Genomic DNA, 23,387 nt, shown 5'->3' with positions numbered 1-23,387 from the left:
TCTGAAAACTGGGCGTTCTTTTGTTTTGGACACCCCGCTAACGGCCAGCACCATGTTCTGATTATGATTTGGAAATGTCAAGCTGAGTGCTTTCCCTCATAGAACTCACAGGAAGAAAATAATACTTAAGGATCTTTCAATTGGCAAATGATGCGCTAATTCCCAGAGTAGTCTAAAGCGAAATGTGGATGCCAAAGCCCAGAAGAGGGAGCGGTTAATTACCAAGACACTTGGGGGTGGGTCACACTGGATGTTGACCTAGGAGGACTACTGAAAAGGAGAAGTACCTGTTGTATTTTATAAAAAGATAGGAGAGGTATGTTTGGTGGAGGCTGGGTAAGGTGTGGGGGGAGGGGTGCCTCTTCGGGCCCATGCTGAGGCATCCCTTCCCCCTGAGGGAGCAGACATATGACTGTATAGTACAGAATAGAGTTTATTCAAGGAATGGAGAGGAAAGTTGAGAGGGTAGAAGAGAAAGAGAAAGGGAGAGAGACAGAGAGACAGAGAGAGAGAAAGAGAGAAGGAAGAAGAAGAGGAGGAGGAAGAGGAAGTTGAGGAGGAGGAGGAGGAGGAGGAGGAGGAGGAGGAGGAGGAGAGGCCAGGCTGTGGAGAGAGAGTGAGGAGCAGGAGCAAGAAAGAGTAGAGCTGACTGAGGGGCAAGCATCCCCTTTTACAGTGAGTCAGGCACACCTGGCTGTTGCCAGGTAACTGTGAGGAGGAAGGAGCCTTGACTCCATGCCAACACCCATACGCTGGCTAAACCTCGTACTGAGAGATGTAGAAGTAAACTAGGAAGGAGAAAATAAATAAAGAACGAAAATGTCAGATCACCCGACACACACTAGCCGGGCCATGCCTTGAAGACATTAAAAACAAATCAGCAGGCACCGGAACCTCTCTGAAAGGAATGTAAAACTGACCTCCTGGCGAATCTATCCGGTGGGCTCTCCTAGGTTTTCTTTAATTACGTTCTGTGCTGTATCATGTTGCCTGTATAAGTGCTAAGACGTCCTGGGAGCAATCGTTTACATGCAGGGAGGGGCAGCTAGAATAAGGTGCAGCCTGGAGACCTTCTGTGAAGACAGACGTGGGCTGCTCACACCAATCTAAAGTGGAAACCTGGGCATACTGTTTCTCTAGCTTTAGGATGATAAACGGACACTGGCTGACACGCATAGAAATGGACTGTGTGTGCCAGTCAAGGTCTCTGAAGGTGAACAGACTCAGAAGGTCCAACCTGATCCTCAACAAACGGCAGCATGGGAGGAATGGCAGGTTATGCACTGGGAAGGAACAGGCAGATGTACTCGGCAGCTGAATAACCAGAGACATGCAAGCTGGAACGCACAGCATGTAGATACCATTGTTTTTACCGTTTAGATTGGCTGAAAACCAAATAAGTCTAGTTGGAGGTGTCATGGGGAAACAGACACTGTCAGGTTCTTTGATAGACTAAAATCAGCATGGCCACCTTTAAGAATAGTTCTGTAATATCTAATAAAATTTAGCAATACACTTACTCTGGCATCCAGAGAATCCATTCCAAAGAAATGTATTCAGGTGCCTTAAGATTTATTATCCAGGGTATGACTGCATAACTGTTATTGAAAAGGGGGGGGAGGTAAGTTCAAATGGCGTTTCCTAGGAAAGTAAATGTCATGGCATAGTTATGTAGGGAAATGTTACAGGATAAAAGTAAGCTAATAAAATGTGTTAGGAAATTTAAAAATTATCATATAAGGAAAGTGAGCAGTCTCCCTTCCTTGTTGTTGCTGGTGATTTGTTCTGGACATCACTAGATAACTTAGAATGACCTTGGACTTCCCATCCCCTCACCTCCACCTGGGATTACAGATGTGTGCTGTCATTGTGGTGCATTTTTAGGGAGCAGTGGATCCAGGCACCTGTGTGGCAGGCACACTTAAACCGAGCTGTATTCCCAGCCCCCAGGGTATGTATGGTATATATACCATACATACATATATATCATACATATACATTAACACACGCACATACACATGGGCCAACAAATGTGATATAAGGGTCTGAAGAAAGCGCTAGGGTTGTAGGGCCACAGAAGCACCCCACTGTGTGTGCTAGCTACACTGTCTTCCCTTGAAGACACAAACCCACACCAGGAATGAACCACGTATTTCCAAGTTCTTAATACTTCTCTATGGCATGTAATATCCTATTAAACAATACTTTGTCACATCTTCAGCATCTCTCTAGGGTAGGTGCTATTGTTCTTTCTGTGCCTGGAAGTAGTAACACAGAGACATGGAGGAAACGCATGGCCTGGGCGCAAGCCAAGTCTGAGCCCTTCTCACTGTCATAAGAAGAAAGAGGTGGGGGACCTGTGCGAGCTTCAGTTCCCTCCCAGCCTTGTGTGAAGCTGCCTGTGATCATCCGCAAATAGATCAATGGATGTCACTAGCACCTTCCAATGACACACACACTCTGCTGACACATCCCTGCCCCTCCCCCATGGGGGCATCTTCCGCAGCATTGTAGACCAGCCACCATGCACTAGTTCCGCCATCTGCTCCAAACGTGGAGGTGACCATGACCACAGACCCTCCAGTCACCTTGACCAAGGTTAGGTGCACCGCTTCCCTGCTGTTTTCGAGTTTCCTGCTGCTTGGTAAGATGCTCCTGAGCTGAGGCAGAAGACGCAGACAATGGTTATTTTGAGGGTCATAATTTGGCTTCGTTATCTCAGGCGATCAAAGATTGTTTAACACCAGAAATAGCTGACTAGAGCAGCTGTTCAAACAGCGCTTTGTGTGGGAGATAATGATGGTGGAGTGTTGTGACAGCGACTTCAGAGCTCTGAGTAAAAAGACTTCTAAGAAAATCCTGATCATTGCTTATCACTGCTGCTGCTTCTTCTTCTTCTTCTCCTCCTCCTCCTCCTCTTTTCCTTCTTCTTCGTCTTCTTCGTCTTCTTCTCCTCCCTCTTCTCCTCCTCCTCTTCTTTTCCTTCTTCTTCTTCTTCCTCTTCTTCTTCTTCCTCCTTTTCTTCCTCCTCCTTCTTTTTCTTCCTCTTCTCCTCCTCTTCTTTTCCTTCCTTTCCTCCGTCCCTCTCTTCCTCCCCACTTTCCCTGTCTCTTGCTAGATCTGTCTCTTCCTTAGACCACATTACCCATCTTCCAAGACTCTAAGTGAGCAGAGGTAGATACAGGAATCTTGGCTTGTATCAATCAAGCTTAGACAGCATGAGTTTAATTTACTTAGACTTTTAAAAATGCCTAGTTTATTTCTCTATCAAACACATGCCCAGGACATTCTGACTCCAATCAGAGTGCTGAATCTGTGGGCCCTGAAGAATCTATTAGACACAACAGTCAAGAAACTCCCCTTGAGAAGGGCCAGAGATGTGCCAGGCAAGGTGTACAGAGATTCTCAGAGAAATGCAGTCAGCACTGTGGGGACAGAAGTGATGGAGGGAGGGAGAAAGAGACAGAGAGACAGAGACGGAGGGAGTCAAGCTAGAAAGAGGTAGCAAGAGAGATGAGAACAGGGAGAATACAAAAGGGATGAAATCATGGTCAGTGTGGAGCTAGAGAGATAGCTCAGTGGTTAGGGTCACACACCGCTTTTGCAGAGGACCTGAATTCAGATCCCAGCACCCACGTCAGATGCCTCATAGTCACCTGTAGCCCCAGCTCCAGGAGATCTGACACTTCCTTCTGACCTGTAGACACCTGCACTCTCATCCACACACAGACACGCACATGTAATAAAAATGAGATAAATACTAAAAAACAATCCGGTCATTGACAAAGGCATGAGAAGGCCTGAGATTTTGGTGAACACGGAAAATGTGTATTTATCCACTGGAGTGGCCAACAGCACGGCCCAGTTTGCAGTGTTCTCGGTTTGAATATCTACTACTTTGAATTTCCATGCAAAAACCAGCTGTCTTAAATTTTTCATTTGATAGGATATCCCAATATTATGCTGCTTATATCAAATGTTTCAGCATGGACCTTGCGATAAGTATTTGTGTATTTTTATACGTTAAGTATTCATTAGTTTTCATCTAGTTCTTAGTGGAGTTGGTGGTGCTAGGATGAAGACAGACTTGGAGACGATGATCGGACAATTCCAGTCAGCCCTAGTAGGGTTCTGCACGAAGCAGTTCCATCTTCTGTGTCTCTTACTTATGCCTGGTGCTGGAATTAACCTTCTGATATTGGGGTTTTAGTTAGTGACCCGACAAAGATGGAGTGGCTGAATCCTGGAGGCAGGGTCTTGGAGGCAGGGAGTGAAGCGCTTCAGGCCCAGGGCTGCCAGCGTGCACTGCTCTCCACCGGAAGGTGTCTCTGTATAACAATGCTCAGAAGGCACAGAAGCCCATTAGACAGGAGCAGATCCTTGCTCTAGCTCTCCATCCCTGAACCGAAGTCCACACGTCTGAAAACAGGCATGTAAGAGTTGCGGGCGACGGCAGGGCATTGTCGCTTCTTTGGACGGAAGAAGAAATCGATGTAGTAAACATGCAGTTGTTATTGATACAGCTGGATTCCTGGATTCCTGGCTAACATGGATCCTGACCATCACCTACGTGATTTCTAGCTAGCCCAGGAGGAAAACCGCTTTTCTCAACCAGCCTTGCTTTCTGCCTCTCCTGTTGATAGACCTTGCTCCACTTTCCCACCTGTGGTTGATAAAAAAACAGCCAGAGAGCTTCAGAAAATTTGAGTCACAGTAAAGCAAACAAAAAATGCACTTGTAACAAAAATGCACTCGTGGGTGGTGTTGCGTGGAAACCTAGCCCAAACTCTGTGGGATCCACACATTTTATTTTTATTTTTAAAAGAGTTTTAACATCTTTTATCTAATTTGGAGAGAAATAATTTCCACTTTAGGAAAAAAAATGTTTTCCCCATGATATGTTCAGGTGAGCTGATGATCAGTGTGGTCTGCAGGGAGTCTAAGTGGACGCTTTGCCCTTGCACAGTGACCAAGGACGGACGTAGGCCTTGGTCTACCTCACGTAGGCTTCTTAACTAATGGTTCAGGAAGACATGTGCTGCAGTGGTCACTTTACAGCTGAGGAAATCAAACCAATATGGAGCTAAATGGCTTGCCCAACTCCACCAGAGCGGCTAGGACCCGTTCAGACCTGGCTCTGAGCTGTCTAACACTCAAGCTACCAAAACCAAGCAGAGGTGGTTTGCGGGGCATTGTGTGTGCCAAGGTGCTGTTTGGTGTGGTCAGAAACAAAGCCCAAGACAAAGCTGGGAAGCGTCATCAGGGGAGCCCAGGGGTGGTTTTTCCTGTACAACACACAACCTCTGCCTCAACAGAGCTTCCTGGCAGGTTTATGTGGACCGCCCCAAGCTTGCCTGCTTTCTGGAGGCTTACTGATGAAGCCAGCAGTAGCTGGATCTCAGTCTCCTCCTCCCAGCAGCCACCACTGTTACGTGGCCCAATGCCATTCCTAGAAAACCTACACACTTACATAAAAGTAAACAGCCAGCCTTGCATTAGTTCCTGCTCCCTCAGTCCTCAGAAACTAGCTAGTGACTCGATATCACCTCCCCACCCCCACCTTTCCATAACGGAGAAACCAGTTTGAAAATGTTGCCTTGTATACAGCCAAAACTGCACAAGATGAGAGGCAGAGGAAAGAGGGTCCCCTCCAGAATGAAGCTGTCTTCAGTCTGAGTTTGAGGCCGGCTGGGGCGGCACCTGGAGCTCTTGTCTCAATACCTCCCTCCACACACAACAGAAAAATACAAATTAAATACAAAGTATCATGCCCTAAGGTTACGTAGCTGTTCTGAGTCTTTAACTGCCCTTCTGAATCCAAGTCCTACTACGAGGTGCGCTGTGTTTCTTTGGGCTAATTAGAGACATTTAAATTGCTTGAGTCATTATAATTTACCTTATAAAACATAAGGTTTATTTACCCCACTACCTATCAGATAGATCTACCCTGATGTGTAAGAGCACATCACAAGAAATTGCGTGCCTCACAGGGAACAAAAGGAGGGAAGGTACAAGGGCCTCACGATCCTTTAGAGCCCCCTCAGCCTTACTGATGTGTCATTTCAGAGTTCTGAGCCAGCTCCTGTGACTTCTGACTATAATGAGGATGTCACAGACGGCCAAGACATGTGGGACAGTGCCTCACACCTGCTCACCGGAAGCAGCGCCACTCTCTCCTCCATTACGGGCGCCCACAGACTTTATTCTCAGAATTTGTCTTGCACCCGGTAGAAAGCTGGTAGTTAGAACTGAGTTGTACTAAATTCTTCAGGACAAAAGAAAAGTTTGGCGATTAAAATACAGGTGGAGCGCCCGGGTAAACCGAGTCAGATGCTCCTGTTCGGTTCCTAAAGCTTTGTCCAGTTTCTCCCCTAAGGGGAATGCAGCAGACATACAGATGGCTAGAGCAGGGACTCCAGCGTGTGACACTTCCAGCCTTCCCTGTTAGTAACAGGCACCCACAGAAAACGCGATGTGCCAGGTTCTGTGCTGGGATTTTAGCTTTATGTTCTTGGGACGCCTTCCATTTTTCAGCTTCAGTTCCTCTTGGAGATGTCTGAAATAAGTAATTAGAGCCAACATCCTGTACAATGAAAACTTAGGTGTAAGGTGCCCTGACAAAGGCAAAGGTGCCAGGGTGAGAGGCGGGTCTGTCAGGAGATGCAGCTGGGGGCCGCGTTCACACTGTCTGATGATGCAGGATTATGCCCTGGAAATCCTGACCTGTTCCCCGCTTCTCCATCTTCAGGCCTCCTCGTGGGTACCCTCGATGTGGTATTGGACTCCAGTGCCCGTGTCGCACCGTACCGAATCCTTTATCAGACTCCAGACTCTCTAGTCTATTGGACCATTGCCTGTGGTAAGTCCCAGTATTCTGTGATGCACATTTGAGAAGGAAAAAAAAAAAAACCTTCCAAGTAGCAGCAGCTTTGGAAGGAATGTGCTTGTTAAACGCAAGCTTTTGTCAGTTTAGGGTAATGAACCTTGGTCACCTTAGCACCAAAGTGTTGATGTGCTTACACGGTGAAATTTCTCACTCTGAAGTCTCAGTGGGGTCCTACAGTCTCCAGCTAGAGGTGAAGGAACACACACACAATTCGAAGGTCGGCTTGCCAGGGAGGAGTGAAAGGTGTGGCCCAGCTGAGTGCACTTCCTTCCTCAGCCACAAGTAGCACACACTCAACGTGTCAGCTCACCAGAACCGCTCAGAGGACCTCACTAACTGCAAGGGAAGCTTGCGGGAGGTGTAGATGCGCTTAGTTAGCGACCCCGGATGTATCAGCGCAGTCGCTGTGTAAGTGACATTATTATCTCTTCAGGTGGTCTCTGTGGTGTCCAGTGCTCACTGTACCAAGATAGTGCTTCGCCTCACAGTAGGGCTAAAACCCTTACATTCACTGGTTACTTAGGCAAGTAAAATAAGCAAGAGTGTCAGTTTGCTGTTCTGTTTTATTAATTTATTTTGTCATCTTTTAGGTTTTTTTTGTTGCTAGCCTCTACTTTTAGAATAGTTTTGCACTATAGGAAAATTGAACACCTAGCTCAAAGACCTACCCCATGCCTCTGACCACCTTCATTCCTACTCTTATTAACAACCCACTCCAGTCAGTAATAAAACAAATTAATATAATATAGAAGGCCACAGCTTGTTCAGAATTCCTTAGATCTTCCCAATGTTATTTTTTCTCTGTTCCAGAATCACATCAGTAAACCACATTATGTGTCATAACCTCTTAGGTTTGCCTTGGCTGTGGACAAGGTTTCCCAGGATGCCTTGCTTGGGATGGCCTTGACAGATATAGGGTAATGGTGCATTGTGGGATTGCTCCCCTTGGGACTATCCTGGGTTGAACCCAGCCTTCATGGGTACCAGGAAGCTGGGGGAAGCATCTTGTTGGTTGTGCCAGTAGTTGGTTGGGAAAGTTGAAAAAATAGTCTAGAATAATATTAAAGCTGATGCTGGAGCATGGAGGGTAGAATTAACAACAAGATGGCTGAGGAGATGGTCCTTATTAGGACTGGAAATCAATACCCAGAATCCACATAAAACAGCTGGTGTGCTGTGCACAAAGCTGGAATCGGAGACAGAGAGGCAGGCGGATCCCTGGGGTTCCCTCCTCTTTGGCTGCTCAAGACTAGTAAGAGACGCTGTTGGGCAGCCCCTGAGGCACAGTACCCGAGGTTGTCCCCTGGCTTTCACAGGTATGCACACATACCCGTAAATGCATCTGTGTATGCATGTATACCTCCATATACTCATGATCATATACACACACAATCTAAAACCCAGAAAAATGGCAGAAAACCCTCATAGCCCTTGACATTCTGAGGATGTGACTCTGGCTGTTTCCTTACTCACTGCCTCCTGGATGCTTCAGAGATCCTGGGGGCTCTTGGATCTCTGCACAGCCTTCAGGGCATCTTGTCCCCCAGGGCAGGCTTCGATGATGTGAGAGCTGCCCCCTGTGCCTCAGAGTGTCTTTCGTCCTACAGGCGTCCCTTTCCTGTTGCTCGCCTGACATCAGGGCTCTTCATTCTGTTGGCTTTGGGGGCGTAGACATTCCACAGAGCAGCTCTTCCATGAACACTCACATGGGGTGGAACCTAGATCTACAAAGCTGAGTTGTTCCCTAGTTATCTGCTGGGCCAAGGCTGAGGAATAGTAGGCTGTAATTGCTGGTGGCATAATTTATACCCCCAAGAGATGCACCTCTTCTTTTCTACTAAGTAGTACCTGTCACAACTGCACGACCTCATTGTAATACACCCAGGATAGCTTCATCTTTTATGTGTATTGATTATCCATAGAGATAGCCCAGAATTTCCTTACAGAACACTCCAAGGAAGTGACAAGCATTTCAAAGTACCAGCCACCCACCTAATTATTCTTTCTTAATGATTTTCAATTTGTTCCAACTTAATGTTTGAAATCTGAATTACTAATTTTAAAAATAGAAGCTTCTACCCCACAAACATTTCCTCAGTACACTGAGTTTTCCGCTTATAATCTTAATGTTAAAGTGCAAAGTTGACAATTGGTAGGGAAATCTGTCAGAGGCTTTTACATTTATATACATTTCATGAACTACTGTACAAGAAACTTCAAGAGAAAATTGGGTTCTAGGGTGGTTTAAATAGGAATGCCCCCCCCCCCAGACTCATGTGCTTAAATGCTGGCCCATAGGGAGTGGCCCCATTAGGAGGTGTGTCCTTGTTGGAGGACATCTGTCACTGTATGGGAGGGCTCTGAGGTTTCCAGATGCTCAAGCTATGCCCAATGTGGTTCAGAGTCTCCTCCTGCCTATGGATGAAGATGTAGAATTCTCCAGTACCATGTCTGCCTGTACTCTGCCGTGCTTCCCACCATGATGATAATGAACTGAACCTCTGGAACTGTAATCCATCCCCAATTAAATGTCTTTCTTTATAAGAGTTTTCATGGACACAGTATCTCTTCACAGCAATAAAAAAGACAGGTTCACTTCCTTGTAAAGCTGTAAAATCACAGACCCTTATCCCACGTGGCAGTGTGTATCTGTGAGAGTGAACTGAGTTAGGAGAGCTTCAACCATCCACATCACCATCCATGTCTCGGCATGGACCACTCTCTCTGCAGATCAGCAGGGCTCTGAACTGTCGATCCTGGGTATGATTTGCCTCAGATTTGAGTCAGAAAACCAGACAAGAGGAATTCTCTGGACCTGTGGATAAATGTAGCTTTTTGCTAACATGGTAATTATCTTCCCCGGAGCATTGTCAACTGCACTGTTCGATGGACACCTCACGTGTTGCACAGTCCCGAACAGGGCCTTGGCTTGACTGCCCATTGCTTCAGTCTAACTTTGTTTTGCCAACCCAAAACCTTGTCAAGGTCTCTTCTTGGTTTCAGAACTGACAGGTCCATCAGCTGACTTTCAGGAAGGGGTGCGAAAGGGCAGGGAGGGGCAGTGTTCACATTCCCCAGGTAGGGCTCAACGCTCACTGCCACGTCCCTGTGCTCTGCCTGGCACCATGTCAGGGGCACCAAGCTGGCCTCATGGTTACACATTCTTTCAGTCAGTAGCTGTAAGACCCAGAGATTAATCAAGCATTGCTAATGGCTCTGCTCCTGTAGTTATTTCCCACAGCTTATTAATTTTCTTTCCACATGAGATAGACCGTGTGGAAGTTGAACGACATTTTAAGAACTATTGTTTCAGTCCATGTAGTTCAAAGACTGTTCTTGTGTGTGTGCGCAGGTGCATGTGTGTGCCAGTGTGCTTACATGTCACGAATGTGAGAGCTAGAATGCAATGGAAGTTGTCATTGCTTAAGTTTTAACCTTGCCTCTGTGGCCTTGTTGCTCATTAACCCACCAGTGAGATAGCTGTGCTGGCTGGCCAGTGGGCCTTGTAGGTACCCGAGGCCTGCAAAGTTTGTGACGCCATACAAGCAATGTATAGGTCTGTTGCCAAGGCAACAGCTGCCGTTTACCCAGAATTCCATAACCCACCTTTACCTGTAATTACGTCACCCCCGGTATATAACTGAGCAGCGCTCCTTTCCTCTCTCTCTTTTTCTCTTCCCCCCTTCCTTCCTGCCCGCTACCCCTTCCCTATCTTAAATAAAGCCCCACGTGGAACTATCTGGTTTAGCGTGTCTCATTGCAGCCCACGGTTCCACCGCATCCGTGGCGCGGTGCCCGTGGTGCGGTGCCCGTGGTGCGCACATGTGGGCACGGCGAGCAGCTGCAGCCACAACGCAGCGAGCAGACAGGACCTTTGAGCGAGCGTAGAAACCAACAGGCCTCACAAATGTTTCCCTGTCCTAGAACAGCGATTCCAGACTTGTACCACTGTGCCCAGCTTCTACCATGTGGGTTCTAGGAGACTGAACTCCAATCCTCAGACCTCAGAACAAAACAACAAGCACAACCACACCAGGCCTCAAGGACTGGGTTTTGTTTGTTTGTTTGTTTTCGAGGCAGGGTTTCTCTGTGTAGCTCTGGCTGTCCTGGAACTCACTCTGTAGACCAGGCTGGCTTTGAACTCAGAAATCCCCCTGTCTCTGCCTCCCAAGTGCTGGGATTAAAGGTGTGTACCACCACCGCCCGGCTTCAAGGACTGTTCTTATATATTTAGGAACACAATGACTTAAAAGAAATATATTTTTTTCCGCTTTTTTCTTTAATTCATATATACTCATTGCAAAGATAATAAAATATAGGTAAGAAAAAAGCATTAAAAAGGACAAAGCTGTACTAGCACATTAGAAGTCATCAAATCCTCTCAGACCTAAGAATATAGATAAATATAGATAAAAATATAGATATTTTATAAAATATATAATGTGTGCACATAAGTATTTGAATGCAAATGAAAATAAAGGTGCAGCATTGAAAACAATCTGTATGTACATAAAACCTTTTACAACATTAATGTTAAAAGGTGCCAACCTGCTGTGTACACAACAGACTTTAACGCCATGATACTCTCCTTAAAGAATCTAAGGCTGTTTGCTTTGCCACTGAATTCAGAACAACCTGTTATCAGTGAACAGCTGTCTTAGCTAAATCTCTGGACAGTCCTTTACATCACCTTGGGATAAATTTATAGAAATAGGTACTGGGAGTCAAAGACTGCCCATGTTGGCTCACTGAGATGGCTCAGTGGGGACAGGCATTTCCTTCTGAGCCAGGTGACCTCAGTTAGGTTGCAGGGACCCATATAGTGGAAGGAAAAAAACACCTCTAACCTCCTTATATATGCTTGGCACATGTGACAAGTGTCCCCCCCCCCCCCACGTACTCAGAAAGAGAGGGGTGTTTAAGAAAGAATGTCTAATATCTGGAGCCTAATTGTCTTCCAGAGAGATAAGAACATACACTCCCCCCCATTAGGTGGTTTTGACAATTAGTAGAGGACACCAGCCACTTACCTTTACTGCCAAAGCCAGACAGGCTCCCTGGAGCTCTCTTGTCTCCAAGTAATTACAGTGTGACAGGCAGGTTGTTAGGATCCATGAGCAATCAGAAGCCACTATGACAGCCGCTCACGTCTGTGCGTGAGGAGCTTCATAGACGTGCCTGAAGACATGAATTTAACCCCCAGTGTCCGTGGGATTATAACTACCTGTAATCCCCCAGTGTCCGTGGGATTAAAACTACCTGTAATCCCCCAGTGTCCGTGGGATTAAAACTACCTGTAATCCCCCAGTGTCTGTGGGATTAAATCTACCTGTAATCCCGAGGTGGAGGAGAACCACCCTAGCCTAGCCTCACTGCCCTATCCTAATATGTAGGATTTACTGTCAGCTTCACAGCTTGAGACACTCTAGACCTGCCTGCCTGGGAGAAGGGCCTCTAGCTATACTTGTATGGAACACTCATGATTATATTAACTGAGGTGAGAGACCCCGCCCATTATGGGTGGCACAATTCCCCAGCTGAGATTCTGGTCTGTGTAAATAGACAAGGAGAATGGAGTCACAGCCCTGCATTCAACCCCCTCAGTTTCAGATTGTTGATGGGGCTTCAAGTTCCTAAGGCCCTGATTTCCCTGCCACATGTCAGTGTGCCCTTGAACTGTGGGCCAGAATAAGCCTCTTCCCTCAAGTTTCTTTTATTAGAATGTTTTGTCACACCTATAGGAAGAAAAACTAAGTTTCTTCAAGGCCAGTGGGAGACCCTATCTCAAAGCTAATGGAGATGGATGGTATCAGAGCTGTGATGCCCAGAGATGTGTAGCTGACGTCTCACCTACACACACACACACACACATGGGGCGGGGAGGGGGCAGCAATGGGAGGAGAATAAATGTCCTAGTGTCATATTTTTTTGATTTTTTTTTTTAAATAAAGGGCAGGTTTCAGTAACATACCATTCAAGAAGCAGCCCTCCATTGATGAGTCACGGCCACAGCCAGCTCCTGGCACAGTGATCACGGCCATAAGATGAAGAGCGGTGGCGGCTCGGAGCCGTGCAGTGGGGATACAGGGCGGCATCTCTGTGCCTCTTTTCCAAGGTTCATTGTATCAGGCCACGCCAAGAAGCACAGATGGAACTGTGGGATGGCGGGCACTTGGTTGGCACTCACCCTGCAAGGTGCCCTTGATGCAGTAGCTTCTACAGCTCATGGGATTAGTGACCTTGACAAAGAAAGGTTCGGGTTTACAGTGAGAAAGTCATGCCATTTGAAGAGTAACCAGAGTACAGGAGGTCCAGGGGTTTGTTTTAAACACTTTTAAAGAAAATTTTCCATTGTGGTTTAAATATATTACTCCAAAGGGCTAAAAACTCTCTGTCAAACTCTTCAAGTTGATTAGTTTCCTAAATATTCCAAATAATCATTGCATTTTGTGTTTGAAAGAATTTCCTGCGTTCTAATCGGTGTCTATAGACTCTGTCCCTTGTAGTCCCCACAGGGGTAGTCTGAGGTGGGAAGGAGGGGCCATTGTTGTTTATATGCATCCATTTCATATGTAGGGAATCTGAGATGGATTTTAAACGCTGTCTGAGTGGAGGGTCCCAGGTGAGTTTGAACTCCAGGTATTGCCAGGCACTGAGTGGCCACCATGGGCTTGCCCTTGGTCCAGAGCCGTGGAAACCGCCCGTGATGCAGAAGATCCTTTCTCTAGGGTCTCACGCAACTGCTCTGCTGAGAACCCTCCCCATTCCCTTTATGAGAGCATCCTGTTTACAGTTTTATCCTTTCCTGCCATCCTAGGAATCGAACCAAGCACCTTGCAGGTGTTTCTGAACAGCCACAGCAGCCCTCCCTTCCAAGTCATCTTGGTATCTTGTCCTAAAGTAAAAGGATGTGAATTTGAGCTCCTTTTTCTTTTGTCTTTCCTCCGACAGCGGTCCTGGGGTCCCTTGAGCATGCCTGTCAGTGTAAAAGACATTTTAGTCTGGAGACCAGAGATCTGAGTCTTTGTTGGAAATCAGCTTGTGATATCTTGAATCACTTGTGACAAAAAAAAAAAATGGAGAAATGGGTACTCTTGAGATCTCAATTAAAAGATAACTTGGGAATCGTAGGCAACACCCAAAGAATCAATGAAAGCACGGGCTCTCTCCTCAGTGTGGAGAGAGGAGGGAAGCTCTCTCCTCAGTGTGGAGAGAGGAGGGAAGCACACATAATGGAGATGTGTGACTGTGGGTAGTTCATCTGTGAAGCTTCGTAAGATCACAGGAAAGGGAATGTATTCTTGCATTGTCGTCCTGTGACGGCCTGCAGGGCAGTTACATACATTACAACCTAGCAGGGCTTATTTAGAGGTTTCCAAGCGAGGTGACATGTGTTTCTTAGCAACTGACAGAAATGGAGTGACTGGGTTGGAAGCTACAGTATGATCTCATCTCCGTGCTTCGAGGCAGCTGCACAGGGAGGGGTGGCTGCTCTCCTCCACCCAGTCCACTTTCACATCTCATTCATAATTGAACAAGGCTCTTTATGTGAGATCGCTCCATCTGATCTCCATGGGCACACCACAGCTCACCCAGGGGTGGAGCTCACCCACAGAAAGCTCGCCTCATGACAAGATCTATGTCGCCCTGTAAATCGCACACTCTAGAAGAGAAAAGAAAAGAGCTAAATTCCAAGCTCATCGAGGTCCATGGACCTCAGTCATACCCTGTGTCAACCCTGAACTGGTCTCAGTTTCTGGATTGACCTAGTTCGAATAATCTAGAACACAGGGCTTGCTCTTGGGTGACCTTATGCTTGTTGTCTTGTGTGTCTCTTCTCTGGAGGATTGAAGTTAGGAAGTCAGAACCTCTGAAATGGTAAACAGACTCCTTTGCTGGTTTTGAAAGTTGATCAACTAAGCTGGTTCTTAATGTGTTTGTCAAGAAACTTGACTTCTGTTGTTGTTCGTGCAGGTGGCTCCAGGAAGGAGGTGACTGAGCACTGGGAATGGCTCGAACAGAATCTGCTGCAGACTCTCTCCATCTTTGAGAATGAGAATGACGTCACCACATTTGTAAGAGGAAAAATCCAGGTAGCAGTGTTTTCCTTTTGTTTTGGGTGAATATTATTAAAATATGTAGCATGCATGTATAAAATTCTCAAAGGATTAAAAATACTCTTAAAATAAGCCTTTTAATTAGAAAAATCTAAAATTTACAGAAATTTTGCAAAACTTAGAACTATATATAACCTACCTGTGTGCCTTTTGCTCAGACTTAACTAGCACTCTACCCCACTTGGTTAGGACTTTTTAAATTTATCTTATATATGTGAGTACACTGTCACTGTCTTCAGACACACCAGATGAGGGCATCAGAACCCATTACCAATGGTTGTGAGCCATCATGTGGTTGCTGGGATTTGAACTCAGGACCTTCAGAAGAGCAGTCAGTGTTCTTAACCGCTGAGCCATCGCTCCAGCCCCATAGTTAGGATTCTTAAGGCTAACATTTGAGACGAGCTTCCTCTTAAATCCATCAGTGTATGTTTTCCAATAGTGATATCTGATGAAAAAAATAAACTGAATATTATTTAGCAATTAATATAACTATCATTATTACATTGCTTCAATGTTTAGCATACATTCTAATTTTAAAAATACAAGTATTTATTTTATGCATACAAGTGTCTTGCTTGCGTGTGTGTGTGTGTGTGTGTGTGTGTGTGTGTGTGTGTACCATGTTCTTAACCACTCAGCCATCCCCCAGTCCCAGAGATTCTAACCGAAATGGGTTGAGTGGACCCTTGACAGCTTTGGGATTTTCCTGTCTAGGGGGGAATTGAATTTAACTTGCATCTCTTTAATCTCCTCCAGTCTGGAACATTTCCACAGCCTGGCCTTATGTCTCCTGACACTAATTTTGTTAAAGTGTGTGCTTCTCTGGTCTTCATAGAAGGACGTGTCATTTGGGCTTCTGTCAGACGCCTCTCTATGATCAGATTCAAGTTTGGCCTCCTAGACAAAGTGCTACCTAAGCGATCTTGTGTCCTCCCAAGGCACCCCATCCTCACCTGCCTCTCACCAGTGTTATAAATGCATTCAAAGCATTAACCATTTTTTTTTTGCTGTAGAATTCATACATTTATGTTTACAAATCATGTTATTTTATAGGAAAATATTTTTAAGAATTTATTTATTTATTTATTTATTATATGATATAAGTACATTGTAGCTGTATTCAAACACACCAGAAGAGGGCATCTGATCGCTTTACAGATGGTTGTGAGCCACCATGTCATTGCTGGGAATTGAACTCAGGACCTCTGGAAGAGCAGTCAGTGTTCCTAACCACTGAGCCATCTCTCCAGCCCTAGAAAGATATTTTAAACCACAAATACCACCCCTCTTATTTTTTGTCAAAAGTTCCCTGTTAGTATAGTATCCATTACTGACTTTAAAAAATATGAATAGTTCTTCAATGCCATAGTTTGCAAATAGTGGTTTTATTAGGGAAATTGACATCAACCGACTACTACTAGCTTAACTGTACACTTTATTTCAATATTATGTTTTTGAAAATGCCGTGTCCTTCTCAAATCACAGTCTAATTCAGAATCACAGACTTCCTTTATCTTCTTGTTCTTGTTCTCTGTATTTGGTGTGTGTGCTGAAACTGGTTCAATCACTATCTGTGTGTGGATATTTAGATGCCTTCCGATAGTTTGCAAGTATAAATTCTGCTGCATTACTGCTTGGATTTGTGTTTGTATATGACCGAGGATGCTATCTTTAGGGTGAACTTGCAGGAGAACTTTCAGATGGAAGAATAAATGTGTGTGCCGTCTTGCTAACTACTCAGTTGCCCTCCAGGGTGCAGTACCATTTTATACCCCCGTTGGCATGCATGCCAGGACCATCTTCCCCACAGCCACTCCAGTCGTGTAGATTCTCCAGCTTTCCAACTTTTGCACACCTTACAGGAGAGAAGGATGGCTTCCCTGGTGCTTGACACCTTTGTATGAGAACACGGGTTGTGTTTCTGAGTTCTAGGGGTTGAATCTAGGCTCTTGTTCCTGCAAGGCAAACACTTACTGGACGAGCTGTCTTTCCAGCCCCCTTTTACTTTAATGTAATAATTATTTTTATCGAAAGGCCATCTGCTTTTTCTGTTGGTGACATGTATATGCTGTCGCTATTTATCCTATTTGTCATTTGTCAGCAAGTTTTGCTCACCATAATTTTTGCCATGCAAGGTTATAAGGTGGCTTTTTTGTCTGTCAGGAGAGGCTCTCAAAATGATCAATTATTTCTGTCTTAGCAACTGTGTTTTAGACATAGTTAAAAAAAAAAAAAAACTTTTTAGACCCAAAGTAAGGAGGATTCTAGGAAGTGGTCTGTCAGAATACTGCTAGTAAAATCCTTAGAATGGTCCGTGTCCTCTTTCTTCTGTTTGACTGAACTCTTCCACCAGCACATGATAATGGAGGCAGGGTCTGGGGTGTTTGAAGTGGGGAGCTGATTAGACATGGCTACCTACAACTCTGACAACAGACTGAGGAAAATCACACACAGTCGTCACCCAGCCTGATCCCCATGCTCAGCCTTGCCTCAGAACGAATGCACTGTGTGGGATTCCCAGTTAGAGACTGGAAGGGACATAACTGGTGTGTGTGTGTGTGTGTGTGTGTGTGTGTGTGTGAGAGAGAGAGAGAGAGAGAGAGAGAGAGAGTGAGAGAGAGAGAGAGAGAGAGAGAGAGAGAGAGAAAGTGATAATTGAGAGTTGTGTTGTGTTGATGAAACTTAGTTTCTATATCTATTCATATATGTGAGTATAGAGAATGTCTAGTCATGTATGTGAATATAGAGATCAGGAGAGTTGCTGATTGTATCAAGTATGAGGGGCTGCGTGAAGGGGCGGAGCCAGCTGGGGTGGAAAAGACGTGTAGACATGGAGCAGCCTGGGTCCCGGGGGCCACCTCACCCTGCCTGCCTCAGAGACTATCATCTTCTCTGGTTAACGCATAAAGAAAGAGGTAGAGGAAGAAACTGCAGCTTCTGAGGGGCAGAAGTTAGATAACAAATGAAGGAAGGAAGGACAAATTATGCCAAATAGTTTTTCTTTGCACGACATTAAATGTCAGGTTTACTTCCCCTGAAACTGTTTACGAGGGGGAATTCCCATTACTGCAGTTATGTGTGAAAGAATGTCATTCGTGTGTGAGTGAATGGCTTACTGGTTCACAGATTGCCCAGTAATTAAGGGGACCAGCAGGCTTAGTTGTTATGAGATCTAATTAACTTTTATAAATTATAAATGTAATAACTATGCAGGGAGCAGGAATTCAAGCACTGTACCTAGCATTTTGTGTAGCTCTTTCTGCATGATCAACCTGCTGATCACAATAGGGCTCTGTGCTCCTGTGATGCTGCCCTCTGCTCCTTTCATTGCCTTGACCAGTATCTACCAGAGCTGTATAATTATAGTTGTTTTACTAACAGAATATAACTCCATAATTGACTTTACTTTGCCTTCCTAGAAGTTACCCCTGCTTATAAATTAGCAGGGGGATAACCAGCCACAAATAAAAATGTGAACTTTTGTTCACATGACTTTTTTTTGCCACAAATTATATTTCTCCAATCTCTTCTGGGGATAGAGATTAATAGATGAAATAATTTTAAAATTTTAATAACTCAAACTATTTTATCAGACCTTGAGTACATGCTGTTACACCAGAATCATGTGCTTGCTTTCGTGGTACGATTCTTTTACAGGCTTTTTTTATTATTTTAATCATGTGTGCGTGCTTGTGTCTGTGTGTAGGATGTGCTCATGAGTGCGCGTGTCTGCACAGCCGAGTCTCAGGTGGGTCGCAGCCCCCTGATGAGTGCTGAGGGCTGAGTCAGAGCCATCCTTTCAGCCTGTTGTTCAGATGGCCTTGAAGTTTAACATCGTAATGTTTTCATGCTTTTTCTTTGATTGTGAAGCTAAACATTCTTTTATTGTTAACCAAGTTTTTTGTTTTTGTTTTGTTTTATATGGATTTGTTTAGTTTCATTTTGAGACTAGGTCTGTATTCTTGGGGTGTTTGGGACTTAACTCTGTAGACAAGGCTGGTCTTGAACGCCCAGAGATCTGTCTCTGCCTTGTAAGTGCTGAGATTAAAGTGTACACACTATCTAGCCTTAGTTAATTTCACTTTTTAAATATGCCTTTACATATTTAAATTAATATTAGGCATCTAACATATTAGATACATCAAATTTCTGATGTTGTTAGGAGCTGTTGCCTAGAACCAGAGTGACTTAGATTTTAGATTAAGTAGACCCCCATAGAACTTAGAGGAGAATCGCTTCTCGGCCTTTTGGCTAAGATCAAGTGTGGAACTTAGAGGAGAGGACTATTCCACCCCTGTGTTCCACTGACCTGGCCTCTGGGCTGAACATTCACACAAAGGCCAAGGGAAGCTTGGCATTCCAGACTGTCTTTTCCTAAAGGTGGGAAAACTGGGAGCAGGAGCCATTGACCAGTCTGTTAATAAATGTGCAGTAGGCTCTGTCAAGGCTTCTCCAGCTACCATTTCCTAGTTTCATACATTTATAAATCTATTCATACTTTAAAACATTATAAGTTTAAGTGAACATTCTAGACGTTATTTAGCATAGTGTTTTTGTATCCCCAAATCGCAGGGCCTTACCCGTGGTCTGGTGTACCTCACATAGCTTTAATGCTCGCCCTATTCCGACTTTGGTAAGACATCTGCCACAGTGGTCTAGAACAACAGATACAAGCCCACTTGTTTCCCAGATGATTCCAGGCCACAGTGGTTGCCCAGGAAACCCTGATGCTGCTTCCCATTGCTGTATGTTTCTCCTTCTCTTAGTTGTATTGTTTGTGAGTAGGGGATTGGAAATGGTTTAACTCTGTAGCACAGGCTGATCCAGAAGTTACTATGTATCCCAGGCTGGCCTCAAACTCATCAGGACCCTTTTGAACTCTTCTCACCCAATGACCCAGTACCTCTGGTTGTCTGATGTCCCTCACGTAACTCTACTAAAGCTCGTTCATGTCCAGAATAACCTAAGCCCGGCTCCTTGGCCTGGCAGGAGCTCCACATCTCTGTTCTCTCAGAGGAAAGCAACCTTATCTTAGAGAGTCTCCCAGAGAAAAGGATTGCTACTTGAGATGTCAGACATACTGCTACCCTGGGTGAGTCCACAACTGGAAACTTAACTTTGTAAGGGTAGCTCAAATGAAACAATGCAGATTCCATACTCCACAATTGATATCATACAAAAAAAAAAAACAAAAACAAAAACAAAATATGACTCCCTAAGATATACTCAGATATATTCTAATCTGGGAACACAACATATTCTCCACTAAGAATATTGTACTGAATACCCACCCTTTAGACATTAGGTATTTGAAAAATGTTCAAGACACTGTTGTTAGTGTTGGAACTCAGATTTAATGGTTGATGTATATAATATATGTGTATGATATAAATATAAACAGAATCTTTCCACCAACGTAAACAGAAAGAGAATAGAACTGAGAATGTTTAGATGGAGTTTCGTGTTGCTTGGTTTCACGGGGAGGGAAGGCTGCCCTGGGGAGGAATGGTCAGGAAACCACCTTAAGGTGTGGGTCCAGCACAGGCTTAGGTAGGAATGTCATCAAGTCCCTGTTTCAGAACACGGCTGTTACAAAACAACCTGAGTGGGGTCTCTCCCCACTGACAGGAATCCACTGTGATAATTCTGCCCTGTGTTGAGGGTCTGGGGGTGTCCATGAAGGTGGAATAGGTCGAATATGAGGTGTGGGATGCACTCACTTGGGGATTCCTCTGTTTGCTGTTAGCTGTGTGTCCGAGACGGTCAGTCACTTGAATGGTGATGTCAACTTTTAGAAGACTGAGGCTTTCCCTTTAGCCACCATCGCTAGAGGCCACCGCTGTGGGTCGTAGGTGTGGCAATGGACATAAAAATCAGGAAGTGATTTCAAGATAGGAGGCAGAGACTCACCATCACTGGTGCTGTGTCGGGGAGACGAGATCCTAGCTGGAGGTGGGAATTAATTAGGCCAGACTTGGGGAGTTGGTGTGGTGACAGAGGATGTCTGGACCACAGAGGAGGTGAGAGTTATTATAAAGGACACCTGTAGGCCCAGAGGGTACCTCGAGCTGGCTGGGGCAGAATTCCCCACGGGAATTTATTCAGATGCTCCTAGGGAAGGAAAATGTTTTATCGTCCGTTGGATTCAAGCTGAGCTTGACCCAGTGTCTGTGCTGTCACCAGAGTGGAGAGCTGCTTGGGTTATGACTGATGTAGTCAAATTGGTTTTTTAATTAGTTTTATTTTTTGCATATACAAGTGTGTCCTATACACCATATCTGTACCTGGTGCCTGTGGAGACGGGGGTGGAAGGGAGGGGGGAGCTGGGTCCCCTGGGACTGCAGTTATGAATAGTTGTGATTCACCATCAAGGTTCTGGGAATCGAACCCTAGTCCTCTGTTACAAGTGCTCTTAACTGCTGAGCCATTGCTCCAGTTTCCAAAATCAGCTTTCTTGGTTGTGTGCACACACCATGAGGGACACACAACACACACACATGTCTGTGAGTAGGGTGCATGTGTAGGGATGTATACATGTGTGCAGGCAAAGGGTAATGTTGGCTATGCTCCTCAATTGTTATGAGACACACAAACACACACATATGTACACACACACACACAGATCTCTGTGTGTGCAGGGTATATACACATGTGTGCAGGCAGAAGGTAATGTTGGCTATGCTCCTCAATTGTTCTCCACCTTATTTTTTGAAACAGCATCTTTCATGGGAACCCCTGGTCCGTGATTCCACTAGACAAGGCTGACCCCAAAGTACCAGGAATCTTCTTGTCTCCACATCACACATCCACACCCAATGCAGAGCTAGCATTGCAGGAATGCGCCTCCACAGCTGGTTCCGTGTAGGTTCTGGGCAATCCAATTCAGGGCCTTGTAGGAGCTCATCAGCAACCACTTAACTAACTGCCCCAGATAGCTATCCAGCTACGCCAACAGGGCCACCACCAAATCTGTCTAAAGAAGATGTTAGAGGGTACTATGTACTATTCAGGCTGCGCTGAAAGCATGAGAACCCAATCGATAGCCCAAAGGCCAGGAATTATAAATATAATGATCCTGTTAGGTTTTTATCCTAAGGATGCTGAAGGACTCAGTCCTGTCCAGAGTTTTCCCAAGTTCCCACAGGCACAAGTGACACCCTGGAACCTGAATTCGCAGCTGTCGTGCCCCGAAGCTCAGGCTTTTCTGGTGAGAATGAGATCAGAGAAACTGAAGATGAGGTAAGGGCAGATTTGACAATTACAAAGTCAACCATGGAATTTGAGGGAGATTTTTCTTAGAAGAAGAAGGAGGAGGAGGAGGAGAAGGAAGAAGAAGAAGAAGAAGAAGAAGAAGAAGAAGAAGAAGAAGAAGAAGAAGAAGAAGAAGAAGAAGAAGAAGAAGAAGAAGAAGAAGAAGAAGAAGAAACTCTTATGTCTATGTGTGTCAGTGCATGTAAAAACTCACACACATGTGCCCATGTGGTAGTTAGAGGACAGTGTCCCTCTACCATGTGGGTCCTGGTGCTTGAGCTCAGGTAATCAGATTTGGCAGCAAGTGCCTATAGCCACCGAACCATCCCTCCAGCCCAAGTGAGACTCTTCCCTACAGACAAGCACAAAGACTGTCTCTGGGAAATTACAGAGGATCTGGCTAACAACACCAGTTGGCTTCTCAGGCTAGCAGAATGATTCAGCAACAGATTTAGATTAGAGGGGTTTAGTCTTAGTTGGGGTTTTCTTGCTCTGAGAGACACCATGACCGTGGCTGCTCCTATATTGAGACATTTAATTGGGGCTGGCTTACAGGTTCAGGGGTTCAGTCCATTTCATCATGGTGGGAAGCGTGGCAGTTTCCAGGTAGTTCTACATCTCCTCAGGCTGGAGGAGTGGCGAGTTCTACATCTTAACAGGAAGGCAGCTAGGAGCAGACTGTCCTCAGGCAGCTAGGAGGAAGGTCTCAAAGCCCACCACACAGTAACACACTTCCTCCAAAAAAAGCTGTACCTATTCCAACAAGGCCACACCTCCTAACAGTACCACTTCCTGGGTCAAGCATATTCAAACCACAACCAGTCACATGCAATGCAAATATTTTATCTCCTGGGCATCTGACAAAGAATCTTGTATCTAATTAAGTTCCATTCTCATAGTTACTTATCTTCAGCTCAGACAACTCCCCCCAGTCCTCTATGGTGAATTGGTTTTTTGTTTTGTTTTGCTTTGAGTTTTTTGTTTGTTTGTTTGTTTGTTTGTTTTCAATAAAACTAGAAATTAACTGTCTTTATGTGCTTAGTAAAAATTAAGTGGCAAGATGCTTATATTTCCTTATTTTAAAATAAAACAGCTTAATTTCTGGTGAACGTAAGAAATTAATGAATAAC

The 23,387-nt window shown here is 45.0% G+C and overlaps 1 protein-coding gene across 1 annotated transcript in view; it reads left to right on the top strand.

The window, feature by feature from the left end:
- Positions 1 to 23,387, top strand: part of Tbc1d9 (TBC1 domain family member 9) — a 92,436-nt gene that overhangs the window by 34,205 nt on the left and 34,844 nt on the right. The window contains exons 2-3 of the mRNA XM_052166350.1: positions 6,749 to 6,859; positions 14,861 to 14,979. Coding sequence (XP_052022310.1) covers positions 6,749 to 6,859; positions 14,861 to 14,979 — 230 coding nt within the window. The remainder of the gene's footprint in view (positions 1 to 6,748; positions 6,860 to 14,860; positions 14,980 to 23,387) is intronic.

Source organism: Apodemus sylvaticus, chromosome 21 (genome assembly GCF_947179515.1).
Source record: "Apodemus sylvaticus chromosome 21, mApoSyl1.1, whole genome shotgun sequence".
NCBI classification, from domain to species: Eukaryota; Metazoa; Chordata; class Mammalia; order Rodentia; family Muridae; genus Apodemus; species Apodemus sylvaticus.
This window is presented reverse-complemented; position numbering and strand designations above follow the sequence as displayed.